The 25284-nt window shown below is 50.9% G+C and overlaps 1 protein-coding gene across 2 annotated transcripts in view; it reads left to right on the top strand.

The window, feature by feature from the left end:
* Positions 1–20018, top strand: part of LATS2 (large tumor suppressor kinase 2) — a 77062-nt gene extending 57044 nt beyond the window's left edge. The window contains exons 3-8 of one of the 2 annotated variants that reach the window (XM_002712803.6): positions 7378–7510; positions 9164–10575; positions 11725–12307; positions 13189–13371; positions 14931–15037; positions 17745–20018. In XM_002712803.6, coding sequence (XP_002712849.4) covers positions 7378–7510; positions 9164–10575; positions 11725–12307; positions 13189–13371; positions 14931–15037; positions 17745–18239 — 2913 coding nt within the window. In that variant the 3' untranslated portion in view covers positions 18240–20018. Of the gene's footprint in view, positions 1–7377; positions 7511–9163; positions 10576–11724; positions 12308–13188; positions 13372–13881; positions 14057–14930; positions 15038–17744 lie in introns of those variants that run through there. The other variant, XM_008259923.5, reaches the window with a different exon arrangement.
* Positions 20019–25284: the final 5266 nt, after the last annotated feature.

Genomic DNA, 25284 nt, shown 5'->3' with positions numbered 1-25284 from the left:
ATAAATTAAAAAAAAAAAAAAGGAATGGGACTAATCCCTTTGTCTGGTCCAGGGCTACCCCCTAAGCCGAGAACAACCACCTCCTGGGCCTGGAGCTGCTCCCCAGAACAAGTGAGGCTGCCAGGCCCTTAAATCTGTCCTTTTTTGCAGCAGCATGGTAGCGCTTCCAGCCCAGATTCCTCAGTACATCTGGTGGGGAGTTCTTCACTGAATATGCAGTACCGCACTGCAAAACAACATTTCAGGCAGTGACGGCATGTGTGATGGTTGTCCCATGAGACTAAAATGGAGCTGAATCAGAGATGTATTGTCAGTGTAACCCATTCCTTACCTGTATGTGTGGTGCATGTATAAAAACATCTGTGCTGCCAGTCATAGAATAGTATAATTACGTAACCTATAATATTTGGTAATGATAATAAACGAGTGTGTTGCTGATTTGTGTTTTACTGTACTATCATTATTTTAGTTATTTAGAATTTTTTAAAGATTTATTTGAGAGTGTTACAGAGAGAGGGAGAGACAGAGAGAGAGCAGCATTAGCAGGGAGCTGGATCTGAAGTGGAGCAGCCAACATTCAAACCAGGATCATGTGGGATGCTGGTGTCTCAGGTGGTAGCTTAACCTACTGCACCACAACACTGGCCCCATTTCTACATTTATTTATTTATTTATTTATTGACAGGCAGAGTGGACAGGGAGAGAGAGACAGACAGAGAGAAAGGTCTTCCTTTTTGCCGTTGGTTCACCCTCCAATGGCCGCCGCGGCCAGCGCGCTGCGGCCGGCGCACCACGCTGATCCGACGGCAGGAGCCAGGTGCTTATCCTGGTCTTCCATGGGGTGCAGGGCCCAAGGACCTGGGGCATCCTCCACTGCACTCCCTGGCCACAGCAGAGAGCTGACCTGGAAGAGGGGCAACCGGGACAGAATCCGGCGCCCCAACCGGGACTAGAACCCGGTGTGCCGGCGCCGCAAGGTGAAGGATTAGCCTAGTGAGCCGCGGTGCCGGCCTCTACTTGTTTTTAAAAAAGATTACTGTATGGGGCCAGCACTGTGGGGTAGTATGTAAAGCTTCTGCCTGTGATGCTGGCATCCCATATGATGAGTCCCAGCTGCTCCACTTCTGATCCAGCTTCCTGCCAATGGCCTGGGAAAGGTGCAGAATATATCCAAGTACTTGGGCCCCTGCTACCCATGGCGGAGACCCAAAAGAAGCTCCTGGCTTCTGGATTCAGTGTGGTCCACCCTAGCCCTTGCATTCATCTGGTGAGTAAACTAGTAAACTGTCTCTCCTCTTTCTGTGTAACTCTTTCAAGTGAATAAAGAAGTATGTAACAAATTCAACAATCTAAAAGAAAGACAGTTATTTTGTTAAATAAAAGATGTGATGCTGCAGGTTAACGCCCTGGCCTGAAGCACAGGCATCCCATATGGGCGCTGGTTCGAGTCCCGGCTGCTCCACTTCTGATCCAGCTCTCTGCTATGGCCTGTGAAAGCAGTAGAAGATGGCCCAAGTCCTTGGGCCCCTGCATCCACATAGGAGACCCCGAGGAAGCTCCTGGCTCCTGGCTTTGGATCGGCACAGCTCCAGCTGTTGCAGCCAATTGGGGAGTGAACAATCAGATGGAAGACCTCTCTCTCTGCTTCTCCTCTCTGTAACTCTGACTTTCAAATAAATAAATAAGTCTTAGAAAAGAAAAAGGTTATTGTTTTTTTTTTTTTTTTTATTATTTTTTTGACAGGCAGAGTGGACAGTGAGAGAGAGAGACAGAGAGAAAGGTCTTCCTTTGCCGTTGGTTCACCCTCCAATGGCCACCGCGGCCGGCGCGCTGCGGCCGGCGCACCGCGCTGATCCGATGGCAGGAGCCAGGAGCCAGGTGCTTTTCCTGGTCTCCCATGGGGTGCAGGGCCCAAGCACCTGGGCCATCCTCCACTGCACACCCTGGCCACAGCAGAGGGCTGGCCTGGAAGAGGGGCAACCGGGACAGAACCGGCGCCCCGACCGGGACTAGAACCCGGTGTGCCGGCGCCGCTAGGCGGAGGATTAGCCTAGTGAGCCGCGGCGCCGGCCAGAAAAGAAAAAGGTTATTGTAAAACAACCTCAAGCAGATCCTTTGGGAAGTGTCAGAACAAGGCATTATCATCAGTGGAGAGGACAGTTCCATGTGTACCTGATGCCCCTGAGGACCTCCCAATGGGACAGGATGACCCTGTGTAGGCTGAGGCTAATGTGTGTGTGTGTGTCTTAGTTTTCTTAAGTGTTTAAAACCCTTTTTTTAAGTTTTTAAAAAAAAAACATTGAATAGGTTCTTCCGTATAGCATATTTGTGTAGCAGGCTATACCATGTAGGTTTCTGTGTACATACACTCTGATGTTTACCCAATGCCAAAATCACCCTTTGGTGCATTTCTCTGAAGGTGTCGCATTCATTAAACATTACACAGCTGACTGAATCTGCAGATAAGGGCTCCAGGTAAGGGCCTTTGGACTCTTATGTGGCAACCACCGTGGTCCCCCAAATTGTTGGGCACAGATTTTATGCTGTGTTAAATTCTTCTGTACCAGATTGAGAAATGAGGGACAGCACAGGCTTGTCATGAGGCATCCAGAATGTAACACTTCTCCAGCCTCAGCAGAGCTGATGAAACCCTCTCAGCCCCGGATGTGAGGTGCAAAGGAAATGTCCACATCAGGGGCTTCCAAGCCTGGGAAGACTCAGAGAACAGGGAGGGTGAAGGCAGGCATTGCTGAATCTTACCATCGCCACAGCTGGCGTGCGGTGGTCACTGAAGAAACAGAATTGAGCACTGGAGATACCATGTGCCAAATCTGGGGCTTCAAATGACAGCGTCAACTCCAGCACCAAGGACTTCCTGGTAGAGAAGGCTGGCTTCGTGGACTCGGTGACCGATCTCCTGATGGGACTGTGCTGCATCAAGCTTTCCTAAAATTAGCTTTCTAGAGCACTCTGAGGGAAGGACTCAGCTGGGCATGGGGTTTTCTTGGTGCGTGTTGCCAGGTGACAGTGTTATCAAAGTCTTGTTAGCCCTGTATTCTGCCCTGTGAATCCTTAGTAGGTGGTAAGCAGGACGTCAGCCACGCAGCCAGACAGCGGTGCAGTACTGTGGACTTCCGCAGAAGAGGCTCACCTGAAGAATGGCCCAGGTCTGCAGTCTGGGTTCACAGAGTAACACTTCAGGGAGTTGTTGCGTCGGCCTGTCCAGGGGCATCTCCAGCTTCAGGCAGCCCAGGGGGCCCCACAGTCTTCTGTCTCATGCCCTGCTGGGCACCCTTTCCTCCTTTTATTTACCCCAAGTCAAAGCTCATTCAGCCATTCCCTCCTCATTCTCTGAACAGCCATCTGCTGGTCACTTTCTGTGGGTTGGACACAAGACACATATCTGAATTGTCCTCCCTGCAACTCTTGGGCTGAGTCCTTGTCTTGTCCATTCGCACATGCACAGAAGTTGGTAACATTTAAACACCAGCCTGAGGCCAACTGGAACTCACTATGTTTCTTTATATAATTGTGATAAGAAAGATCATATATAAAGCATTAGACTTACTAATGTTGAGCCTGCATAAAATCTACAAATGTAATCTTCACATATTTCCCAGAGGCACTTAGCTACTCAGGGGACAGTAACCACCAACTCTTAAATGGTGCTGAGACACACCCATTATCTCCTTTAGCCCCTACAGCAGGGATAGGGAACACCCAGCCCAAGGCCTGCGAAATCACTCGGTCTGGCTCTGCCAAGGCAACCTTAGGCAGGCTGGGGTCAGCTCTGTGGCATAGCAGGTAAAGCCACCACCTACAGTGCCTTCATCCCATGTGGGTGCCAGTTAAAGTCCCAACTTCTGCACTTCCAATCCAGCTCTCGGATGGCCTGGGAAAGCAGAAGATGGCCCAAGTCCTTAGGAAGCTCCTGGCTCCTGGCTTTAGATTGACTCAGCTCGGGCTGTTGCGGCCATTTGGGGAGTGTGAACCAGTGGATAGAATACTTACTCTCTCTCTCTCTCTCTCTTTTTCAAAGAAAGAAATCTTTATTTAAAAAAAATTGGGCCGGCGCCGCTGCTCACTAGGCTAATCCTCTGCCTTGCGGCGCCAGCACCCCGGGGTCTAGTCCCGGTCGGGGCGCCGGATTCTGTCCTGGTTGTTCCTCTTCCAGGCCAGCTCTCTGCTGTGGCCAGGGAGTGCAGTGGAGGATGGCCCAAGTGCTTGGGCCCTGCACCCCATGGGAGACCAGGAGAAGCACCTGGCTCCTGCCATCAGATCAGCGCGGTGCGCCGGCCGCGGCGGCCATTGGAGGGTGAACCAACGGCAAAGGAAGACCTTTCTCTCTGTCTCTCTCTCTCACTGTCCACTCTGCCTGTCAAACAAATTTTAAAAATAAATAAATAAATAAATAAAAAATTAGGCCAGTTTTTAAGTTGATAATTTTGTGTGGCCTGCGAATGATGTTACAAATATCCCAGTGGACCTTGGCAGAACAAAGGTTCCCCAGCCCTGCTCCGGAGCAGCCCTGTTAGCCGGCTTCACAGATGAGGGAACTGACCATCAGTGCAGATGAAGAACTTGCTCAGCTGCTCAGTGGCACTGGGGAGGCGGGAGCGGGTGCTCGGCCTCTGAGGCCAGATCTGCCTTTGCCCCTGCCCCGGGAATAGCCACATGCACTTCTCGGTCAGGGCTCTTACCATCTCTGTATGTTCTTGAGAATGCAGGTGAGTGGCCCAGGCTTTGCTGCTGGATTTCAGCCTCAACTCCTGCCATACTGCCTCCCCTGTCATTCCTTCCCCCTCACCCCCACCCCAGTCTGGTCTTTGTGCCCCGAGTATCCTGATGCACTTAGAAATGGATTCCATTTCCAAAGCTCTTACAACACAGCTGTATGGACATGTACAGTAGCAGCTTCGGAGTCTCTTTGTGAAAACCACATATTGCTGCATGAGGGGTGATGGTTGGATAAGAAGGGCAAGCCTCGACCAACCCGGCTTATTTGAAGGTTTTCTTTACAAACAAGTTGGCTCATGAGTACGGCTCAGGTATACATGCCAGTGAACACGAGGCTTCCCCTGTAGTCTTCCTCATGTAGTCTCCTGAAAGCAGCTGGATTTGAAGCACCGTCAGCACACAAAGCTTGAAGTAGCAGGTGCTCTGTCACCACATGAGCCCCTGTGACATCGTCCGTGCTAACTGTTGGCAGGCGCTGAGATAATGGTGACTCACCCAGAAGTAGACGCAGTCGGGGGCCACATTTCAGACAAAGCAATTGGACAGTTAGTGCTGATGGAAAGGCTTGTGGTTAGGGGTAGACTCTGATTGGCACATGTTCTTGTAGGGGCCAAAAGTTCCAGGCAGAGCCTACTAATAAGTAAGATGTGGACTTCTATCGGGTCTCTTCCAAGCTGCTAGGAGCCTTCCCAGACGTGACCTCATCGCATAGCAGGGCTGTGAAGTAGGGAGGTGAAGTGTTATCTCCTGGCTCCAGGTGAGGCAGGGAGGGGCCTCACTTCTGAACCTCTGCTACCTCCTCCACTCTTGCAGGTCATACACACTTGCCCGTTCCGTGGCTCCAAGCTCTGCTTTCAAGCTCACTCTGTTCTTATTCTCACCTCCCAGTCTGCTTCATAAGTTGTCACTTGTGTTCCTCCACTTGGTTGCATCTGCTATGGTGGCAACACCTCTTCCCCAGGCTCTGACCCCGGCCCTACTCTTGGCCCACTGTCTTGCAGCCTCCCACATTATAGCCAGGCAGAGCCGATGTGTTTTGTCCTGCCCCTCGGCTGGCATACAGCCAGGACTGAAACGCCTGGTTCAGTATTAGACAAGCATATGGATAATAGCACTTTGTGTGTTTTGGTGCTTTGCAAGGTGGGGTTTCAGGCCCTGCCGTGCTTTCCTTCCCCAGGGGAGCAGGCAGACACAGGCAGCTGAATGAGATCAAAGTCACTAGCCAGGATGCCTGTCCAGGGCTGGGTGGATGGTGCTCTCCACAGGTGGCTCTCTGCTCCCTGCCAGATGGCAGGCCACAGAACAGGCCTGTATGGCTCCCCCGCCCCTTCTGCATTCCCACTCCTTCCTTCTCTTCTGAGTGGCACTGCCCCTCCCATATTCCCATATTTTCAGTACTCTCACCTTTCCTTTTGACCTGTGAAGTGCGCAGCTCCCCTTCTTTGGAACCTTTGGAGCCTTCTTTTGCTGCCTCTGCCTGCTTCCTCCTTGTCCTTGTCTGGAGCCAGTCTCCAGCAGGGTTCTCTGTTCCTGCTGGGTCACAGCTCTCATGGCTGTCACCCCTGCTGCTGCCCCTTGCCCATCTCATGCCCTGCCAGGGGATGAGCTGCCAGGTCTCTCCCATCCCCTTTTGTCTGCTTCATGGCCCACATCTGAGAGTACCTCAAGCTTTGCACCCTGCAGCTGCCCCCAGGTAAAGTGGCTGCCCTGTGACTGCCTGCAAACAAGCAAACCTCTCCAGTCAGCCTGGCCCTGGTCTGTGGGTCCCCTCCCCATGTCACCTCGCCCCCAGGTGCTGCTGCTGTCTTTCCAGCACGCCGGGCCTCTGTCCCAACAACTCCTCTACCGAGGATGCCTTTTCTCTGCTGGGACTCTCATCCTGCCACAGCCTGTCTGTCCTGGGAGGGCCAGCCATGCCACCACCGCTTCACTCGGGTGGGTCAAAGCTGCCTCCTGACCTCATCCACCTTACCTGCCTCAGTCTCTGCCTTGCGTTCCTCCCACCAGCGGTTTCAAGAGGGCTGTGGGCAGCCTGCCTTCCTCTCAGTGGTCAGTTCTCTAAGGGCAGATCCTCTACTGCTGTAGCCAGCACGGGGCTTTGCAGACACCAGGCAGTCAATCAGCATTTTACCAGAGACTGTTTGGCAGCCACGCCTTCCTTCCAGGGCAGGTCACTGGGTCCCAGGGGTCAGCATGGGAGTCAGTTTTCCTTGACTCCTGCAGTTGTCTTTTCCATTCAGCTTTGTGCATTTTGGTTTCATCCTGGATTCTCCAGTCCAACCCCACAAGTTTACTAAGGAGAAGCCGACTTAAGGTTCTTTCAGATCCACCATCAGAATTCCTACATGTTCTTTTCCCAGGCTAACCAGTCTGTGGCGCGGTGTGTGCTGGGCTTCTGTCATCAGTCTCCTGCAGAGTGCAGGTCCTGTAGCCCCCTTACTTGCTCTGAGGGTTGTCTGCAGCACCTCTCCGAGGAGGGCAAAGTGTGGTTTGAGCCAGAGTGAGGGATGGGAGCCGCCGGTGGCTGTGTGTTGCAGTGACGATGGCAGGCACTCGGGCCGAGTGGGGGATGGGAGCCACCGGTGGCTGTGTGCTGCAGTGACGATGGCGTGCACTCACGTCTCCGCGCTTCTCTTCCAGGAGATGGCGGGCAGAGCGCTCAAGCAGACCGGCAGCAGGAGTATAGAAGCCGCCCTGGAGTACATCAGTAAGATGGGCTACCTGGACCCGAGGAACGAGCAGATAGTGCGAGTGATTAAGCAGACCTCCCCAGGTGAGCCCAGACCTCAGTGTAGGGGGTGAGGAGGATTTGGGACTCAGGAGCACAAAAGAAGTGCAGCTGGGCCTGGTCAGTGCCATCTGTTGGCCAGTCGCCTCCTTCCGGTAGTGGGTGAGCTGAGCCGGCCATGCCCCGGTAGAGGCAGCAGATCTCCGGTGGCCACCCCACCCCACCCCACCTCATCTGAAGTACCTGAAGTACTTCTTCCCTGGGGAATTTGTTTTTTTCCCTGAAAGATCTAAAAATACAGCAACCTAAGAATAAAAATGTTCTTTTACTTTCTTGTGGGCCTGTGGAAGAGTCTTGGAAAAGAGAGGTTTAGGCCGGCGCCACGGCTCACTAGGCTAATCCTCCGCCTGCGGTGCCAGCACCCCGGGGTCTAGTCCCGGTCGGGGCACCAGATTCTGTCCTGGTTGTTCCTTTTCCAGTCCAGCTTTCTGCTGTGGCCAGGGAGTTCAGTGGAGGATGGCCCAGGTCCTTGGGCCCTGCACCCCATGGGAGACCAGGAGAAGCACCTGGCTCCTGGCTTCGGATTGGCGCAGTGCGCCAGCCACAGCAGGGTGAACCAACGGCAAAGGAAGACCTTTCTCTCTGTCTCTCTCTCACTGTCCACTCTGTCAAAAAAAAAAGGGGGGGGGTTTAGTTCATTAATTTGAAAGCACACCTTTTTTCACACTGGAGCCCCTGAGAACAGGTGCCAAATGGCAAGTGCTGCAGGATAGTGGGCCTTGTCCGAGTGCTGGGTTTCCCTTCAGAGGCCCTCAGGAGGCCCAGGGGCACCTGCGGTCCCTGGGGTGTGATAAAAGAGTCATGGGAATGAACACTTGGTGTGGTGGGAGGTGTCACATGCCTTGAAGGCTGTGTCTCACTGTGACGAGGACACCATTTCTGTTCTCTGGAGACCAGGAGTTTCCTTACCCAGTCCCTGGCTGGCATCTGTGTGTGATCCTTACAGTTGGGTCTGGGGGGATGGGCGTCCTCCCCTGCCCATCTCCCTGCAGGCCAGATCAGCTCCGCTTTGCCTGTGCCCCGCCATGTCCGCTGGCTGGGCCTTGGCTCTGCCTGTTGTTCCCCCCGGGAGGGGTCTCCCCACAACCCAGCACAGGTCTTTGCAGAAGCAAGCAGGGTAGAGCAGGGCTGGCACAGAGGGGAGCAGCTTCTGCCCTTCCGTCCCCGTGTCTGTGTCAAATGAGAGATTTGCACAGCAGGGAGGTCAGGATTAAGCAAGTCGCAGCTGAAACCCATCTGGTTATTTGTAGAGATTTTATGGGCGCTTCATAGTTTTAATAAAGGAGGTGGCAGAACAGCTTCAATTTCAAAAATAGGAAAAAGAAAAGTGGGCATTTGAACTATGTGGCAGTAAACCCAGCAGCCCCAGCTCAATTCAGCAAGGCAAAGAGGCCGCTGGTCCGAGCGTCCCCGCCCTGCCCCGCCCCAGGACTGGGACACTGCCCTCGGACTGCCTTGCCCCTTCCCGGTGCCCTCTGGACTCCAGCCCAACCCTGCACTGGGCCACTTTTGCGGCCACTGGTCCACAACGCAGCCCCTGGGATGAAGGCCCTGTGAGGCTCTCGGCCCCCTGAGGCATTGCCAGGTAGGGACCCAGAGCGCTGGGGCCCACTGATTCCGTCTTTCCATCTCCTGCAGGAAAGGGCCTGGTGCCTACCCCGGTGACGGTGACGCGGAGGCCCAGCTTCGAAGGCACAGGTGACGCGTTCCCACCCTACCATCCGCTGGGCGGCGCGGCCTATGAGGGCCCCGCGACGCTGGATGAGGTGCCGCGGCCCTACGTGGACTTCCTCTTCCCCGGGGCAGCGCCCCACGGCGTGCCGGGGCCCCCGCACCCTCCCAAAGGCTACGCAGCAGCGGGCGTGGAGGCGGCGGGGCCGCACTTCTCGGGCCCCGGCGCTGCGGGACCCACGCTGCCGCTGCCCGGCGCGCACTATGGCCGCGCGCACTTGCTGGTGCCCGGGGAGCCGCTGGCCTACGGCGTGAAGCGCAGCCCCTCCTTCCAGAGCAAGGCGTCGCCCGAGGCTGCGGTCTACCCGGGCCTGACTGCCAAGGGCCAGGGGGGCCCGCCGGGCGCCGGCCTCGCTTTTCCAGCCCCAGGCGCCGCGCTCTACGCCCCACACCCGCACCACAAGCAGGCCAGCCCCGCGGCCCACCAGCTGCACGTGATGAGCGCCAGGGGCCAGATGTTCGCAGGCGACAGCCCCCCGCAGAGCCTGCTTGCCCCCTCCAGAAACAGCCTCAACGCAGACCTGTACGAGCTGGGCGGCGCCCCTGTGCAGGCTTGGCCGGCCACCTCCCTGGCCCGCCGCGACTCCCTGCAGAAGCCTGGTCTGGACGCGCCACGGCCGCACGCGAGCTTTCGGCCCGACGGCCGCGCGCCCAGCAGGACCAACTCCTTCAACAGCCAGCAGCCGCGGGCCAGCGCTCCCGTCCAGGCCGAGCCCTCCCTGCCTGCTCCCAACACCGTCACGGCCGTCACGGCGGCGCACATCCTGCACCCTGTGAAGAGTGTGCGGGTGCTGAGGCCCGAACCGCAGACGGCGGTGGGGCCGTCCCACCCGGCCTGGGTGCCCGCGCCCGCCCCGACCGCAGAGGGGCTGGACGCTAAGGACGAGCACGCCCTGGCCCTCGGCAGCCCCTACCCGCTGGATCTGGAGTTGGGCAGTCCCGACCGCAGGTGCCCGCCCCCACCCTACCCGAAGCACCTGCTGCTGCCCAGCAAGTCGGAGCAGTACGACCTGGATGGCCTGTGTGCGGGTGTGGAGCAGAGCCTCCGAGGGGGCACAGCCGCCGAGCCAGCCGACAGGGCAGACAAGAGCCACAAGGGCGCAAAGGGGGACAAATGCGGGAAGGACAAAAAGCAGATCCAGACTTCCCCCGTCCCTGTCCGCAAAAACAGCAAAGACGAGGAGAAGCGAGAGTCGCGCATCAAAAGCTACTCACCTTATGCCTTTAAGTTCTTCATGGAGCAGCACGTGGAGAATGTCATAAAAACCTACCAGCAGAAGGTGAACCGGAGGATGCAGCTGGAGCAAGAGATGGCCAAAGTAATTCCCCGCTTCTTCTGTCTGTTTGCCCCACGTGCGCCCCTCAGTTGGTAACAGCAGGGTCCCTTTTCTGCTCCCACTTTAGACTAACCCTTCTCACAGGTGTGTTAGAGAAGTCACAGATGTTGCTACTTCCCTCTCCCACCCCCTTTCTCCTGAGGGATGGCTGTGCGTAATAGGGTTATCATGTGTGTCCTTATTCTTTAAAAAACTCAGCAAGGAGCCCGGTGCTGTGGGGTAGTGGGAAGAGCCTCCTTCTGCAGTGCTGGCATCCCATGTGGGATTAGGTTTGAATCCCAGCTTCTCCACTTCCGATCCAGTGCTCTGCGATGGCCTGGGAAAGTAGGGGAAGATGGCCCAAGTGCGCACCCTCATGGAGACCAGGAAGAAACTCCTCCTTGTGGCTTCTGATTGGCTCAGCTCCGGCCCTTGCGGCCATTTGGGGAGTGAACCCGCAGATGGAAGACGTTGTCCCTCTGGCTCTGCCTTTTAAATAAATGAATAAACCTTTAAAAAAAGAAACCATCAAAATTTGCATAGTAACACAACACTTTGAAAAATAGAAACAAGGTTTGGGTTTTTTATAAATTTAAGGAAAAATATATCTAGTAGTGATTCATGTATGCCCTAAGTAGCTAATAATGTTTGGCACTAGAGTGCTACAGAAGGTTAATTATTAATAAATTATTCAAATTAAAATGGAACACTAACTTTAAAGTCACACAGGGCCAGTAATTCTGAAAATCGAATCTGTGCTCTTACTTCCTGCTGTCTAGCATTCACTGACCTTTTCTTTCCTGCCATCTCATTTTTCCCTGGGCTATTAAAATATTAGATTGCTCTTGGAGTTTCAGGGATGTTGTGGTCCCATCCTAATGGAAGCACCCCTCCTTTCTGGAGCTTAAACTCACCCAGAGAAAGAACTATTCTTTTCTTACCTTGGATTCCAGATTTGTGGCTGGCTGTGGCTATAAAGGAGAAGGCCAAATATTATCTTGCTTGTAGTGTATAAGGCCCATTCTAAGGTGTTTTGTGTGAATTAAGTTAGAGCCCTCTCGGTTCTGGGGAGCCCCCAGCCCACCCCCTGCTGTGGCTTGCTGTGCTGGGACCCCCTGTAACATGGCTCCTCCTCCCTTTCCTTCAACACAGGCTGGACTGTGCGAAGCTGAGCAGGAGCAGATGAGGAAGATCCTCTACCAGAAGGAGTCCAATTACAACAGGCTCAAGAGGGCCAAGATGGACAAGTCCATGTTTGTGAAAATCAAAACCCTGGGCATCGGTGCCTTTGGAGAAGTGTGCCTTGCTTGTAAGGTGGACACTCACGCTCTGTACGCCATGAAGACCCTGAGGAAGAAGGATGTGCTGAACCGGAACCAGGTGGCCCATGTCAAGGCCGAGAGGGACATCCTGGCTGAGGCCGACAACGAGTGGGTGGTGAAACTCTACTACTCCTTCCAAGACAAAGACAGCCTGTACTTTGTGATGGACTACATCCCTGGCGGGGACATGATGAGCCTGCTGATCCGCATGGAGGTCTTCCCCGAGCACCTGGCCCGGTTCTACATCGCAGAGTTGACGTTGGCCATCGAGAGCGTCCACAAGATGGGCTTTATCCACCGGGACATCAAGCCTGACAACATTCTGATAGATCTGGATGGTCACATCAAACTGACAGATTTCGGCCTCTGCACTGGGTTCAGGTGGACTCACAATTCCAAATACTACCAGAAAGGTATTGTCTTGGGCATGCCACCTCCACTGTCCACACCCAGACCCCTGTTTGCGTGGGGGTGGCCCCTGATCATTTTGGAATTGTCTGTCACTCTATTTTATAGTCTGCAGTGACATCCTTTTCTCCCTAAAGAAATAGTGTGATGTGTGTTAGGTGTCTTTCCTTAAGGTAGTGGGTTTCACTTTTGCTACATTTTAGATCTTGGAATGTCACAGGGCCTTTGTGAAGAATTCTCATAACCCCTCCAAAAGGGGTCCTCTGTCACAACTAACCTGAATCTAATGTATATTTCACCCCATTCCTTAGACTCCTGCTATTTGAAAAGATAACAACAACAGCAAAAACCCAGCTGGTTGTTATCTTATTTATGGCAGGGATTCTTGAAATAGTTATTTTAATACCCTAACTCAGACTTAATTTTTAACAGACTTAACCTTTAACTCAAAACTCGCCCTGCACCATCTCCATCTTCTGGCCTTGGAGAATGTCGTGCATTTTTTAAAAACCCGCTGCAGATTCGTTCTTGCTCATTTGAAAGCATGGCTTGTTGGACAGGGCCTTGTGATCTAGGCCCAGGAAGCATCAAGAATGTAGCCCTCACGGTGCCCCGCGCCTGCTCGGCATAGCGCGCCCTTTCCTGCACTGCCAGAGCACCCGGCTCTGTCCTGGTCCAAGCTGGCGCCTGCCGAGTGGGCCTCAGAGTCTGACACAGGCGCTGCCCCTGCGGCCAGTCACGCGCGAGTCTCGGTCCTAACCCGTCAGCAGCGGGGGATTGGAATTGATTTGCTACTCTAAGCTGTGGGTTCGTTGCATTGCTGACCAGCGAAGATTCACTTTGGTTTTCCTTCCTCCTTTTCACCACCCCCGGTTCCGGGCTGAAGGGAACCACATCCGACAGGACAGCATGGAGCCCAGCGACCTTTGGGACGATGTGTCTAACTGTCGGTGTGGGGACAGGCTGAAGACGCTGGAGCAGCGGGCGCGCAAGCAGCACCAGCGGTGTCTGGCACACTCTCTGGTCGGGACTCCAAATTACATCGCGCCAGAGGTGCTCCTCCGCAAAGGTATGGGCCAGCAACCCCTCGCCTCGAGCACCCCACGGCCAGCTGCCCAACTCGGGGCGCACCGACCTCCGCAGGCGTCCCCAGCGCTGGCTTCCCAGAGCACAAAATAGCCTGCCTGTCATGTGTCCCCACAGAAGCCCGGGAGGTACTCGCTCTCCCTAACGTCTGGGCCTCCACGCACCCCCTCCGTTGGGGAAGTGCCTTCGCTTGCCGGGGTGAGGGAAGACTCATCCCTTGGGCCCGAGTCCGGTGGCCGGCAATGGGAGGCTTTGCACCGGGACCTCTGAGGGGGGCCCCTAGAATTGGTTTGTGCAGAGGCAGAGGATGGCAGCCAGTTTCCAAGGGCCGCAGCACCGTGACTCAGCCTTGCCTGAGTATCTGCAGGCGCTGGCGGAGCAGAGCGCTGCTGGCCTTGCTGGCTGGGGCGAGCTGTACCACCCAGCAGGGTGTTGAGAAGCCAGGCTATGGAGAGCGCTTTCCTCCACTTGTTCCGCTCCGCTCTGCCCGCAGAGAATAGAATCTATGCGACAGCAGTGGACACAACATGACGAGGGCCCAGCAGAATCCATATGCCAAGCAGATGACCCCCGCTATCAAATAGGACGTCTGGCTCGGAACAAGGGCAGTGCTTCCGTGACCCTGTGTGGCCCGTATGACAGTGACTGGGGCCCCCGCTCAGAGTTAACAAATCCAGAGATAGGCGGCTTCTCATTCAAACCTGTGTTGTTAGACGTCCCAGGAGGCAGCCAGACCTGTTCAAGTCCCAGTTGTCTCTGCGAGCTGTGGTAAGGCAAGGGGAGCTCCTGAGCCACTCGGCCCCAGGCTCACAGGTACTAGCAGGAAGTGCCTGGAGAAGCTGTGGGTGCCACTCCTGGTGCAGCGGGCAGAGCAGCTAGTGATCGCAGCTCTGCAGCCTCCCGTGCCCAGCCAGGCAGGAAGAGAGGGGGTGGAGGGGGAGCAGGGGTTCTAAAGGGCCCCCACTGGCAAGCGCTGCCAGCCGTCACCGCACACACACCAGGGAGTGACCCCCTGTGTCCCCAGCACACTTAGCAAGCATTGGGTCACAGCAGGAAGAGCCTGGCTTCACTGTGACATGGGTCTCTGAGGGAAAAGTGGGCGAAAATCAAAGATGGGTGAACCTGCCCCATAGCCTCCTGGTCGTGACCCTCAGCAGGGCGTGTGAGGCAGGCCTAGCACCCCCGGGGTGCCCCTTTCCTCTTCCTGGTCTCCGTATTCCACACGGAAGCCTCTTGGACTACTCGTGGGTCTCAACCCTACATTTTCCAGGTTCTGTTACGGTAACTCGCTTCTGTTGGCGTGGTCTGGAAGAACTTAAAGAGCCCCGACAGCAGTGATCTTTTCTTTGGGCAAGTCCATCAGTAAAGGTGGAGAATAGACGTGGCCGTGAGCCCTTCCTGGCAGGCTGCGGGAGCCTCGGCACAGGGCTGGGCCCCGGGCTGCCTCAGAGTGCTCCGGGCTGGACAGGAAACGCATGCGCAGGGAGGACCCCCCCCCCCCCGCCCAGCCTGGGCCCCTGTTGAGCCGACTCTGTCTTGCAGGGTACACGCAGCTGTGTGACTGGTGGAGCGTCGGCGTGATTCTCTTCGAGATGCTGGTGGGGCAGCCGCCCTTCCTGGCGCCCACGCCCACGGAAACCCAGCTGAAGGTGAGTTGGGGCGCGAGAGCCCCCAGCCGGCCTCTCGTCCTGGGTAGGGCGGGAATGCCGGTGCGGACCATGGAATTTTTTACAGTAATATCAGCGTTTGTAAATTTTGTTGACTTAAGGAAAGTCACAAAGTTGGAGCTGAGCTCTTTACCTGCCCGGCAAAGAGCAAGCAGAACTCCCCTTGTCTGGAATCAGCATCGCTGTTGGTGGATTTTCAGCTGTGGAGGCAGAGTGGATGTGTGTGTTCCGCATAGTCGTGTGAGGCAGCGTTACTGACTAGTTTTACAATTAGAGCCATTCCTGTCTATAATGAACAATTATTTGAGAGTCTGCAGCCTGCAGTGGATTTACCCATGGACACACAATTCTAGGAAGTTTTCATATCCCTGAAGTCCATAGTAGAACCTAAAATTAATAACCTTTTAATTAGAAAAATCCTCAATTAAGGCTGTTTCATCTAGAAGCAATAAAATTGGAAATAAATATTATCAACATCCTAATTGAATTTCTGAACCACTCACTAATTTGCCTGCATGATAATAACCCAGATTTTTTTATTGTGGTAAAATACACATATCTATCATAAAATTACCATTTTAGCCATTTTTGAACATTCACATGTAGTGCTGCGATCACCACTATTTTCTAAGTGTTGTCATCATCCCAGAGACTCTATACCCATTTAGTAACTTCCTCTCCCTCCCCCAGCCTCATGGAACCTCCATTCTACTTTCTGTCTATGCATTTGACAATTTTAGGTACCTCCTTTAAGTGGAGTCATACAGTATTTGTCCTTTTGTGACGGCTCGTTTCACTTCAAGTCTCATCTGTGTTGTGTGGCACGTATCAGAACTTGCTTTTCAAGGCTGAATTTTGGTCCACTGTGTGTTTAGAACGTGGTTGTTTATCCATTCATCCATCATTAGACATCAAGGTTGTTTCCACCTCGTGGCTGTTGTGCTCCTGTTTTCACTTCCTTTGCTTTCACTTCCTTTGGATATATCCCCAGATATACCTTAAAGCATATGGTTGTTCTATATTTTGCTTTTTGAGAAACCAAGTTTATAGTGCACCTGCAGTACACATGAGTTCCAATTTACCCATATCCTTTTTTTAAAGATTTATTTTATTTTTTATTTGAAAGAGTTACACAGAAAGAGGAGAGGCAGAGAGAGAGAGGTCTTCCATCCACTGGTTCACTCCCCCATTGGCTGCAACGGCCAGAGCTGCGCCTTACCCGTATCCTTGATAACAAAAGTTATTATTATCCTTGATAATTTTTATTATTTTCCTGGTTTTTTTTTTCTTTTTAGCCGTCCTAAGTGAGTGAGGTAGTATCATAGTGTGATTTTCATTTATATTTACCTAACAATTAATAGTATTGAGTGTTTTCATGTACTGGCCATTTGTGTATCTCCTTTGGAGGAATAGCTATTCAAGTCCATTGCCCTTTTTTAATCAGGTTGAATTTTTTTGTTATGGAATTGTAGGTGTTCTTTATATATTCTGAATGATTCTAATATATGTTTTGTACATATATGCTCTTGTTCCATTGGTTGGTTACCTTTTCCACTGGTTGATAATGTTCTTTGATGAACAAAAGCTTTGAATATTTTCTTATTGTCTGTTGTTTTTGGTGTCATCTAAGAAGTCATTCCCAGATCAGTTACCAGGCAGCATTTACCTTTATGATTTCCTCTGAGTCTTGTAGTTTTAGCTCTATTAAAACAACTACCTAGGTTCAAACCAGTCCTCCCACCCACCTACCCAGCTACTTCCAGGCCTTACCTGCTGTCCCAACACCCCAACTAGAATTGAGTTACACTGGCCTTGTTTCACCCTGATTCTAAGAATAGGCAATCAAGACTCTTGTTTTTTTTCATCATAGTGGACACATCTGTGATGAATGAATTCACCAAGCAGCCAGATGGCTGGTTTATGCAGATGGGCATCACGAACATGAACCAGGGCAATAACCATCAGACCCTCAGTCAGCTTTCCTCTATTAGGTTACTTTTTTTTAAAACAAAACCCCAGTTGGCCATCTTTTGGCCATAATAAATATTGAACGTGTGTCACAGTGGTTCAACAGAAACCCATTGCCATAGCTAAAGAAATGACTCGCAGAGGATCAGTCTCTTCATTTTTCTGGAAGACAGAATTGTGTTGCTAAGCAGTAGAGCATCCTTTAGTGTGTGTTTGGTTGCGTGGTCCCTTGATGCTGACTGGGAGGGACCTACTAAATAAAACCCCACCAGGGGCAGGTATTGTGGCCCAGGGGCTTCTGCCCACATCCCACATCAAAGTGCCTGGTTTGCATCACAGTTACTCCGCTTCTGATCCAGCTTCCTGCTGATGCACCTGAGAGGCAACAGATGATGGCCCTGCCACCTGGATGGGAGACCTGGATGGAGTTCCTTGCTTCTCCTGACTTCTGCCTGGCCCAGCCTCAGCTGGCACAGGCATTTGGGAGTGAACCAGAGGATAGATGATCTCTCTCCTCTCCCTGTCACTCTGCCTTTCAAATAAATAAAATCTTCTAAAAAGATGTCCACTCCGTTGTCAGCTGCTGCCTCTGTGTCTGTTCGAACTGCCTCGTACACTGAGGTGCAAGCCGTCAGGTCATCCCAGGCTGTGGCGTGGCAGCCCTGGCCGCCTGGCGCTGACATGGGACGGGAAGCTGACTTGTGTTCTGCCCTCTCTCCAGGTGATCAACTGGGAGAACACGCTCCACATTCCCGCCCAGGTCAAGCTGAGCCCCGAGGCCAGGGACCTCATCACCAAGCTGTGCTGCTCGGCAGACTGCCGGCTGGGGAGGGACGGGGCCGATGACCTGAAGGCCCACCCCTTCTTCAGCGCCATTGACTTCTCCAGCGACATCCGGAAGCAGCCGGCCCCCTACGTGCCCACCATCAGCCACCCCATGGACACCTCAAATTTTGACCCCGTAGATGAAGAAAGCCCGTGGAACGAGGCCAGCGAAGGGAGTGCCAAGGCCTGGGACACGCTCGCCTCCCCCGGCAACAAGCACCCAGAGCACGCCTTCTATGAGTTCACTTTCCGGAGGTTCTTTGATGACAATGGCTACCCCTTTAGGTGCCCCAAGCCCTCAGGAGCAGAAGCTTCGCAGTCTGAGAACTCAGATTTGGAAAACTCCGATCTGGTGGATCCGACCGAGGGCTGCCAGCCGGTCTATGTGTAGCCGTGCACCGGGGCCCGCAGGGCGCTCCGCCACTGGGGGGAGCAGCCCAGGTGGGCTACTTCTCTCGAGACTGTTCTTCACCGTGACCGCCCCACGCGGAAGCTGAAGGGACTCCACGTCCAGCCGAGCTGCCTCTCGGTCCTGCTTGACAGGCAGGGTGGGTCGACGTGACTTTGAGTTGGCTTTTGAGGACCTACACTGCATCAAAACAATATTTTTAAACATTTAGTACAGTTTAGAAAGAGCACTTATTTTGTTTATATCCATTTTTTCTTACTAAATTATAGGGATTAACTTTGACAAATCATGCTGCTGTTATTTTCTACATTTGTATTTTATCCGTAGCACTTATTCACATTTAAGAAAAGACATGAAAACTGAAAAACATGTGAGAAGAAATGTCTGTGCAATAATGTAAAAAAGTTAACAAGACAACACTCTTCCCAGATGTCATGGAGACAGTTTTATCCACACAATGGTTTTTGTTTGTATTTTTTCCCACATTTCAAAATCGTGATATATAATGTTAAAAGCTGCTTTTTTTTTTTTTTTTTTTTTGGCTTTTTGCGTATTATAGTGTAATAGGAAGTGAGCAAGGTGATGATGTGGTGTGATTTCAGCCGTCTGCTGGGGACAGTACTGCATGAGCAGGGTTTTTCTATTATAAAATCACCGTATCTTGCCATTCACAGCAGGTCCTGTGAATATGTTTTTACCGAGTGTTTATAAATGAGGTATTCTAGACAGTGTGCTGATAACGTATCGTGTGAGTGACTTCCGCGCTATGATTGTATCCCTTATTGTTTTGTTACAGACATGCAGATGTGTAACTGAAAAGTGATTTGTGTGTGTGTGTGTCTTGGGTATGATTGGATTCTTTGGGGGGTAAAGTGAAACATTTGTCATATACTAAACTTATACACATCAAAAGGGATTAACGTAGCTATGCCAAAAATTTGAAGTTACTGGTGGACCCGTGTCTGTTTCTCTAGGCAGTATGCTCTTTGGTTCTTGGTGTAGCTGGTATGTGGAATTCAGTAACTCCAACCCTGCTACTTAACCTCTTGAATGCTTCTTCCCGCTGTCGTAACAGCTGAGACGTTACCATAATGAAATTGAATAATCTGACGGTTCTTTCACATGGTGTTCTAGTGTGCTTTGAAGTGTTGAATCATAACTTGGTGTAAACAATACATTTTTCTAACCTTTTTAAACAAGCAAAGATTCTTAGTGACAGTGGGATGAAAAAATAAGCCATACATATTTTCTTAGACGTATAGATGTATATATAACTACATAGGTAAACACACAAAATATTCCTTATTTCAAATTAGTATGGTGCCTATTTAAAGTGATTTATATTTGAGTAAAAATTTAAATTCTCTTTTGCTTTTTAAAAAATCTGATGCATCATATTTTTCATTATATTATTATTCCACATATTTTTCCTTGAAATTCTTAGTATAATGTATCCATTACTTAGTATGTATCTAGAAAACAACACTTATAAGTTTATCAAAAACTAAACTAAAAAAAAAACCCTGTGTACTGGTTTACATTTGTATGAATGGCATATTCCGAAGTCTGCTGCGCTTGTATCCTGACTGTCAGTATTTTCGCTATTTTACATAATGCCATGTTGTTATTTACAGCGCTCTGACATACTTTCATGTGGTAGGTTCTTTCTCAGGAACTCAATTTAACTATTATTTATTGATATATCATTGCCTTTGAAAAGCTTCTACTGGCACAATTTATTATTAAAATTTTGAATCCAAATCCGTTAGGTGGTGTCACGTTTTCTTGATGTTGCTAAGTTCTTGATTTTCTCAGCACGCCATAGCCCCCGCCACGTTGTCCTGGTGCTTCCCAGACAGCCAGAGCAGCATCCCTGGGGAGTCAGTGTCCCTGAGGGGAGGGAGCAGAGCTTCCCAACAGGGCTGGGCTGGGGAGAAGTGGGCTGCTGGGGAGACACACGGCTCCAGATCCCACGCCACTCCACGACCAGCTTCTCTGCTGTGAGCTGAACACAAAACGCACCTCCCTGAGGGGTTCCAGGTGCGCATGGTGGGCCATAGCTCATGCCTAGGAGCCAGCCCCAGCAGCAGCAGCATACGGTTAAGCTGGAAGGACAAAAGTCATGCCAAACCTTTTATTTGAAATGGTTTTGATAGCATTAAGAAATTGCTGGCACCGAGGCTCACTAGGCTAATCCTCCGCCTTGCGGCGCCGGCACACCAGGTTCTAGTCCCGGTCGGGGCGCCGGATTCTGTCCCGGTTGCCCCTCTTCCAGGCCAGCTCTCTGCTGTGGCCACGGAGTACAGTGGAGGATGGCCCAAGTGCTTGGGCCCTGCGCCCCATGGGAGACCAGGATAAGTACCTGGCTCCTGCCATCGGATCAGCGCGGTGCGCCAGCCACAGCGCGCCGGCCTTGGCGGCCACTGGAGGGTAAACCAACGGCAAAAGGAAGACCTTTCTCTCTGTCTCTCTCTCTCACTGTCCACTCTGCCTGTCAAAAAAAAAAAAGAAATTGAGAAAAGAGAATCTGAATGATTGTGAATCAAAGTGTGTGAAGGGATAAATGCCCTTTGCTTCGTTTACAGCCACTTTTTTCCCGCAGACAACAAACGATGGGTTTATTTTGCATCCTTAGAAAACATTTTAAGACACAGTGTAAGCAAATTTGTACATGTATGCTTGTTTACCTCTTACAGAAATGGGAGAATAGGCCAGTGCCACAGCTTACTTGGCTAATCCTCCGCCTGTGGCTCCGGCACCCCGGGTTCTAGTCCCGATTGGGGCGCCGGATTCTGTCCCGGTTGCTCCTCTTCCAGTCCAGCTCTCTGTTGTGGCCCGGGAGTGCAGTGGAGGATGGCCCAAGTGCTTGGGCCCTGCACCCCGTGGGAGACCAGGAGGAAGCACCTGGCTTCTGGCTTTGGGTCGCTGCAGCGCCAGCCATAGCGGGCATTTGGGGGGTGAACCAACAGAAGGAAGACCTTTTTCTCTGTCTGTCTCTCACTGTCTAACTCTGCCTGTAAAAAAGAAAAAAAGAAATGGGAGAATGTTATGCGTATATTCTGTACCTCTTTTCAGTTGACAATGTGTCTTGGCAATCCGTATCATCACATAAAGAGCTTCTTTGTTGTTTAGTATTACTGCATTCCAGTTCATTGTTGAGGCTGTTATAATCAAACCAGTGCCATATAGGTGGACACACTGTTGTTTCTGATCTTCTGTTAAAAACAGTGTTAGAATAACCTCTAGGAGTTGTCATTTTACAAATATGTAGTACAGATGGTATGTAAATACGTAGGGCAGATGCTTAAAAGTGGAACTGCTAGATGAAAAGTTTAAGGGTATTAGCAATTTGTATTGCCAGATTCCATAGGAAAAGGTTTCCTAAGAGTATCATGAAGGAACTGTAGGCCTGGTTTCCACGTATCTGTGATCATTGTGGGGTATGAATGGAGCCTGTTGAGGGAAGGAATATTGTGTTCCTTCCAAGTTTCCTTCACACTTGCTAAATCTAAATGCAAATCATTAAGGAAAAAAACATTAGCCAGCTTGGGGTGTTTCCTCTGAATTTTCTATGGTCTTCAGCTGGGATTTTTGAGGTGGAGTTTATCAAATTCCTCCAGATAAAACTTAACAAACCAAGTGTAGAGTCTCAGTAACTACACTGTTTTTACACTGATGGATAAAGCTGTGTTTACCATGCACAGTGAGATACTTTGAAGTACATGCACACATTGCATGATGACCAAATCTGATTAACACTTAAACATAACTCGCAGTGACTAGTATGTTGCTACTGCTCTCAAGATTAGTACATCCAGGGCCCGGTGCCGTGGCTCACTTGGTTAGTCCTCCGCCTGCGGCACCGGCGTCCCATGTGGGCGCTGGGTTCTGGTCCCGGTTGCTTCTCTTCCAGTCCAGCTCTCTGCTGTGTCCCAGGAGGGCAGTGGGGGATGGCCCAAGTGTTTGGGCCCCTGCGCCGACATGAGAGACTGGGAAGAGGCACCTGGCTCCCGGCTTCAAGTAGCGGCCATTTGGGGGGTAAACGGAAGAACTTTCTCTCTCTCTCTCTCTCTCTACCTTTCAAATAAATAAATAAATCTTAAAAAAAAAAAAAAGATTTAACACATCCAAAAAGATCTTGACTATTAAGTGAACATTTGCAACCAGCACTATGCTAGCATTATTAATCCCTTTATATCTTTTTCCATCAGTCCTGTTTCTTAGCAACACAATCTTCCATTTCCAAAAGTGGAAGTTTAAATTTCTTGGATAAAATGAGTTTAATCACTTTGTAGAGGAAGGAAAATCCTGTTACTGGACACTGGGGTGAAATTCGTCCCACCTCCTGTTAAGGAGAGAAAACTACTGTGGCCCTGAATGTAACATGGTTCTTTCTCAACTCACATCAGATAGTATTAGACTTTCTATTTGAACCATCAAGCCTAGTTTAGGAAACAAGAGAAGGAAAATACATTATATGTATAGATGTTTGCTTACTGCATTCTCTCTGATGTTCTAAGGTTTTGTTTTTTCTTTTGTCTTTTCTTCTTCAGAGACATCCTTTAGCCAATGGACATTAGGTAGCAAATTCTTTTTCTTTTCCTTCATCAAAAATTGTCTCCATAGCTCCTGCATTTCACAGGCTGTAGGATTCTAGACTGACAGTTCTATTGACACTTGCTTCTTAGCCCCATGATCTCTAAAGAAAATCTGTTGTCGTTCTGATTGGTTTTCCTCTTCAGATAAATGTTGTAGAAATCATCTTGACATGACTGTAGCCATCTGGGTTGTAACTCCCATCTTGCCCTTAAGGTAACCCGGATAGTCATCTCAAACCTTAGCTAATAAAGTCATAAAGTTGATCTGGGCTTGCCTTGCGCACATGGACCTGGAATGTCCCTTACTTAATGCCTGCAGTGTTAACATTTTGTGAGCAAGTCCAGGTGCACTTAATGTTAACCACAGGCCGCCTTAGTCTGGTTTAACACATTAACCCCTTAATACTGATCGGGGCTGGGTTTGTTAAGTCCCTCCTCCCCCTATACCTTTGTGTGACCCTGGATATGTCCACCTCATTCTTCAGCCCTCTCCACACCTGCCTTTGGTGGCCAGTTCTCATATGCTGGGTTTTCCAAAGCAGGTGTTTTCTTTGACTTCCTTCAAGGTTTTCTCCGATTATTTTTCCAAAGTTTAACTATGTGATGTGGGGCTGAAGTTGTGTTACAGCAGGTTAAGCTGCTGCCTGCGACACCAGCATCCCACATCAGAGTACTGGTTCAAGTCCCAGCTTCTCTGCTTTTGACCCAGCTCCTTGCTAATGAACCTGAGAGAGCAATGAGAGACAGGCCAGGTACCTGGGCATCTGCCACCCGTGTGGGAGACCCATATGATATTCTAGGCTCCTGGCTTCAGTCTGGCCCAGCCCTGGCTGTTGGAAATATCTTAGGAGTGAACCAGCAGATGGAAGATCTCTTTCTCTCTCTCTCTGTAGTTCTGACTTTCAAATAAATAAAATAAATCTTTTTTCAAAAATTGTGAGATATCTTTCCTTGTATTTGGGGGGCGGTTATCTTGTGATTCACTCAGTTTCTCAAATCTGGAGATTTATTTCTCCCTAAATTTGGGAAGTTCAGCCATAATAATTCCATGCTTTCTCAACTTCCCACTCCTTGCTACTCTCCTTCTAGAACTCCAGTGGTGTGTGTATTGTTAGATCTCTTGTTACAAACCCTGAGGTCCAGCTAGTTTTCCTTCTGTTGTTTAACCATGATTAATGTATATTTTTCTATATTCCAGCTCACTAGTTCTTTCCTCTGACCCTTTATTCTCTGTTCCCATCCACCGTGCTTTTTATTTCAGTTATGGTATTTGTTCTAAAATTTCTACGTGAATCTTTACATTTTTCCTTTTCTTTCTTTTTTTTTTTTTTTTTTTTTTTTTGCTGAGGCTTCTGTTTTTAGTTTGTTTCAAGGATGTTTCTGGTTGTTCACTGAAGCCCCCCCTTTTTTTTAATTACAACTGCTTTTAAAGTCTTAGATAATTCTAACATCTGTCATTTTGGTGTTTCCATCTGGTGACTTTTTTTTGCTCAGCTCTGAGATCTTAGTTCTTGGTGCTGTGAGTGACTCTTGATGGAAACCTGGACATTTTTTGTGTTGAATCTGAGAGTTTGGTTCTGCTCGGGCTGGCTTTCCTTGACATGTCCCCGGCAGCGTCAGGACAGACTGCTCGCTCCCGCTGGGCATGGGTGCTGCTGCGTACACCACTCAGGGATGGCCTCATCACCACTGGGGAAATGGTAAGACAGGTCCTGGCTCTCCTCTAGGGCTCTAACAACCCCAACAGGGGGAGGCGGGATGCTTCTTGGTGGCAGGTGAGTTTCAAAGTCCAGGCACCTATAGGGTTTTTTCTTTTTATTTTTTTATTTTCTTTTCTTTTTTTTATTTTTGACAGGCAGAGTGGACAGTGAGAGAGAGAGACAGAGAGAAAGGTCTTCCTTTGCCGTTGGTTCACCCTCCAATGGTGCATCGCACTGATCCGAAGCCAGGAGCCAGGTGCTTCTCCTGGTCTCCCATGGGGTGCAGGGCCCAAGCACTTGGGCCATCCTCCACTGCACTCCCTGGCCACAGCAGAGAGCTGGCCTGGAAGAGGGGCAACCGGGACAGAATCCGGCGCCCCAACCGGGACTAGAACCCGGTGTGCCGGCGCCGTAAGGCGGAGGATTAGCCTAGTGAGTCGCAGCGCCGCCACCCTATAGGTTTTTCATGTAAGCCACCAAGGGGCAAGGCTTTACCAGCCAACAGGATTGAAAGTCTCGGCTTCCTAGAGTTCTCTGATATCATCCAGGCCCCACTGCATCCTGCAGGGTGGGATTCTAGGCTCCGCACTTGGCCTCTACTAGCATAAGTTGATGGACTGGAATAATCAGTGTCTGAAGGCTCCCATGCTGGTCTAGGCCTTTTCTCACCCTTTGGACGGAGAGAGCTTTGTGTTGGGACTCTGTGTGAGTGGTTACTGACATTTTTGA

The sequence above is a fragment of the Oryctolagus cuniculus genome, chromosome 9, assembly GCF_051225735.1.
Source record: "Oryctolagus cuniculus isolate XC-2025 breed Fujian yellow rabbit chromosome 9, ASM5122573v1, whole genome shotgun sequence".
NCBI lineage: Eukaryota > Metazoa > Chordata > Mammalia > Lagomorpha > Leporidae > Oryctolagus > Oryctolagus cuniculus.
This window is presented reverse-complemented; position numbering and strand designations above follow the sequence as displayed.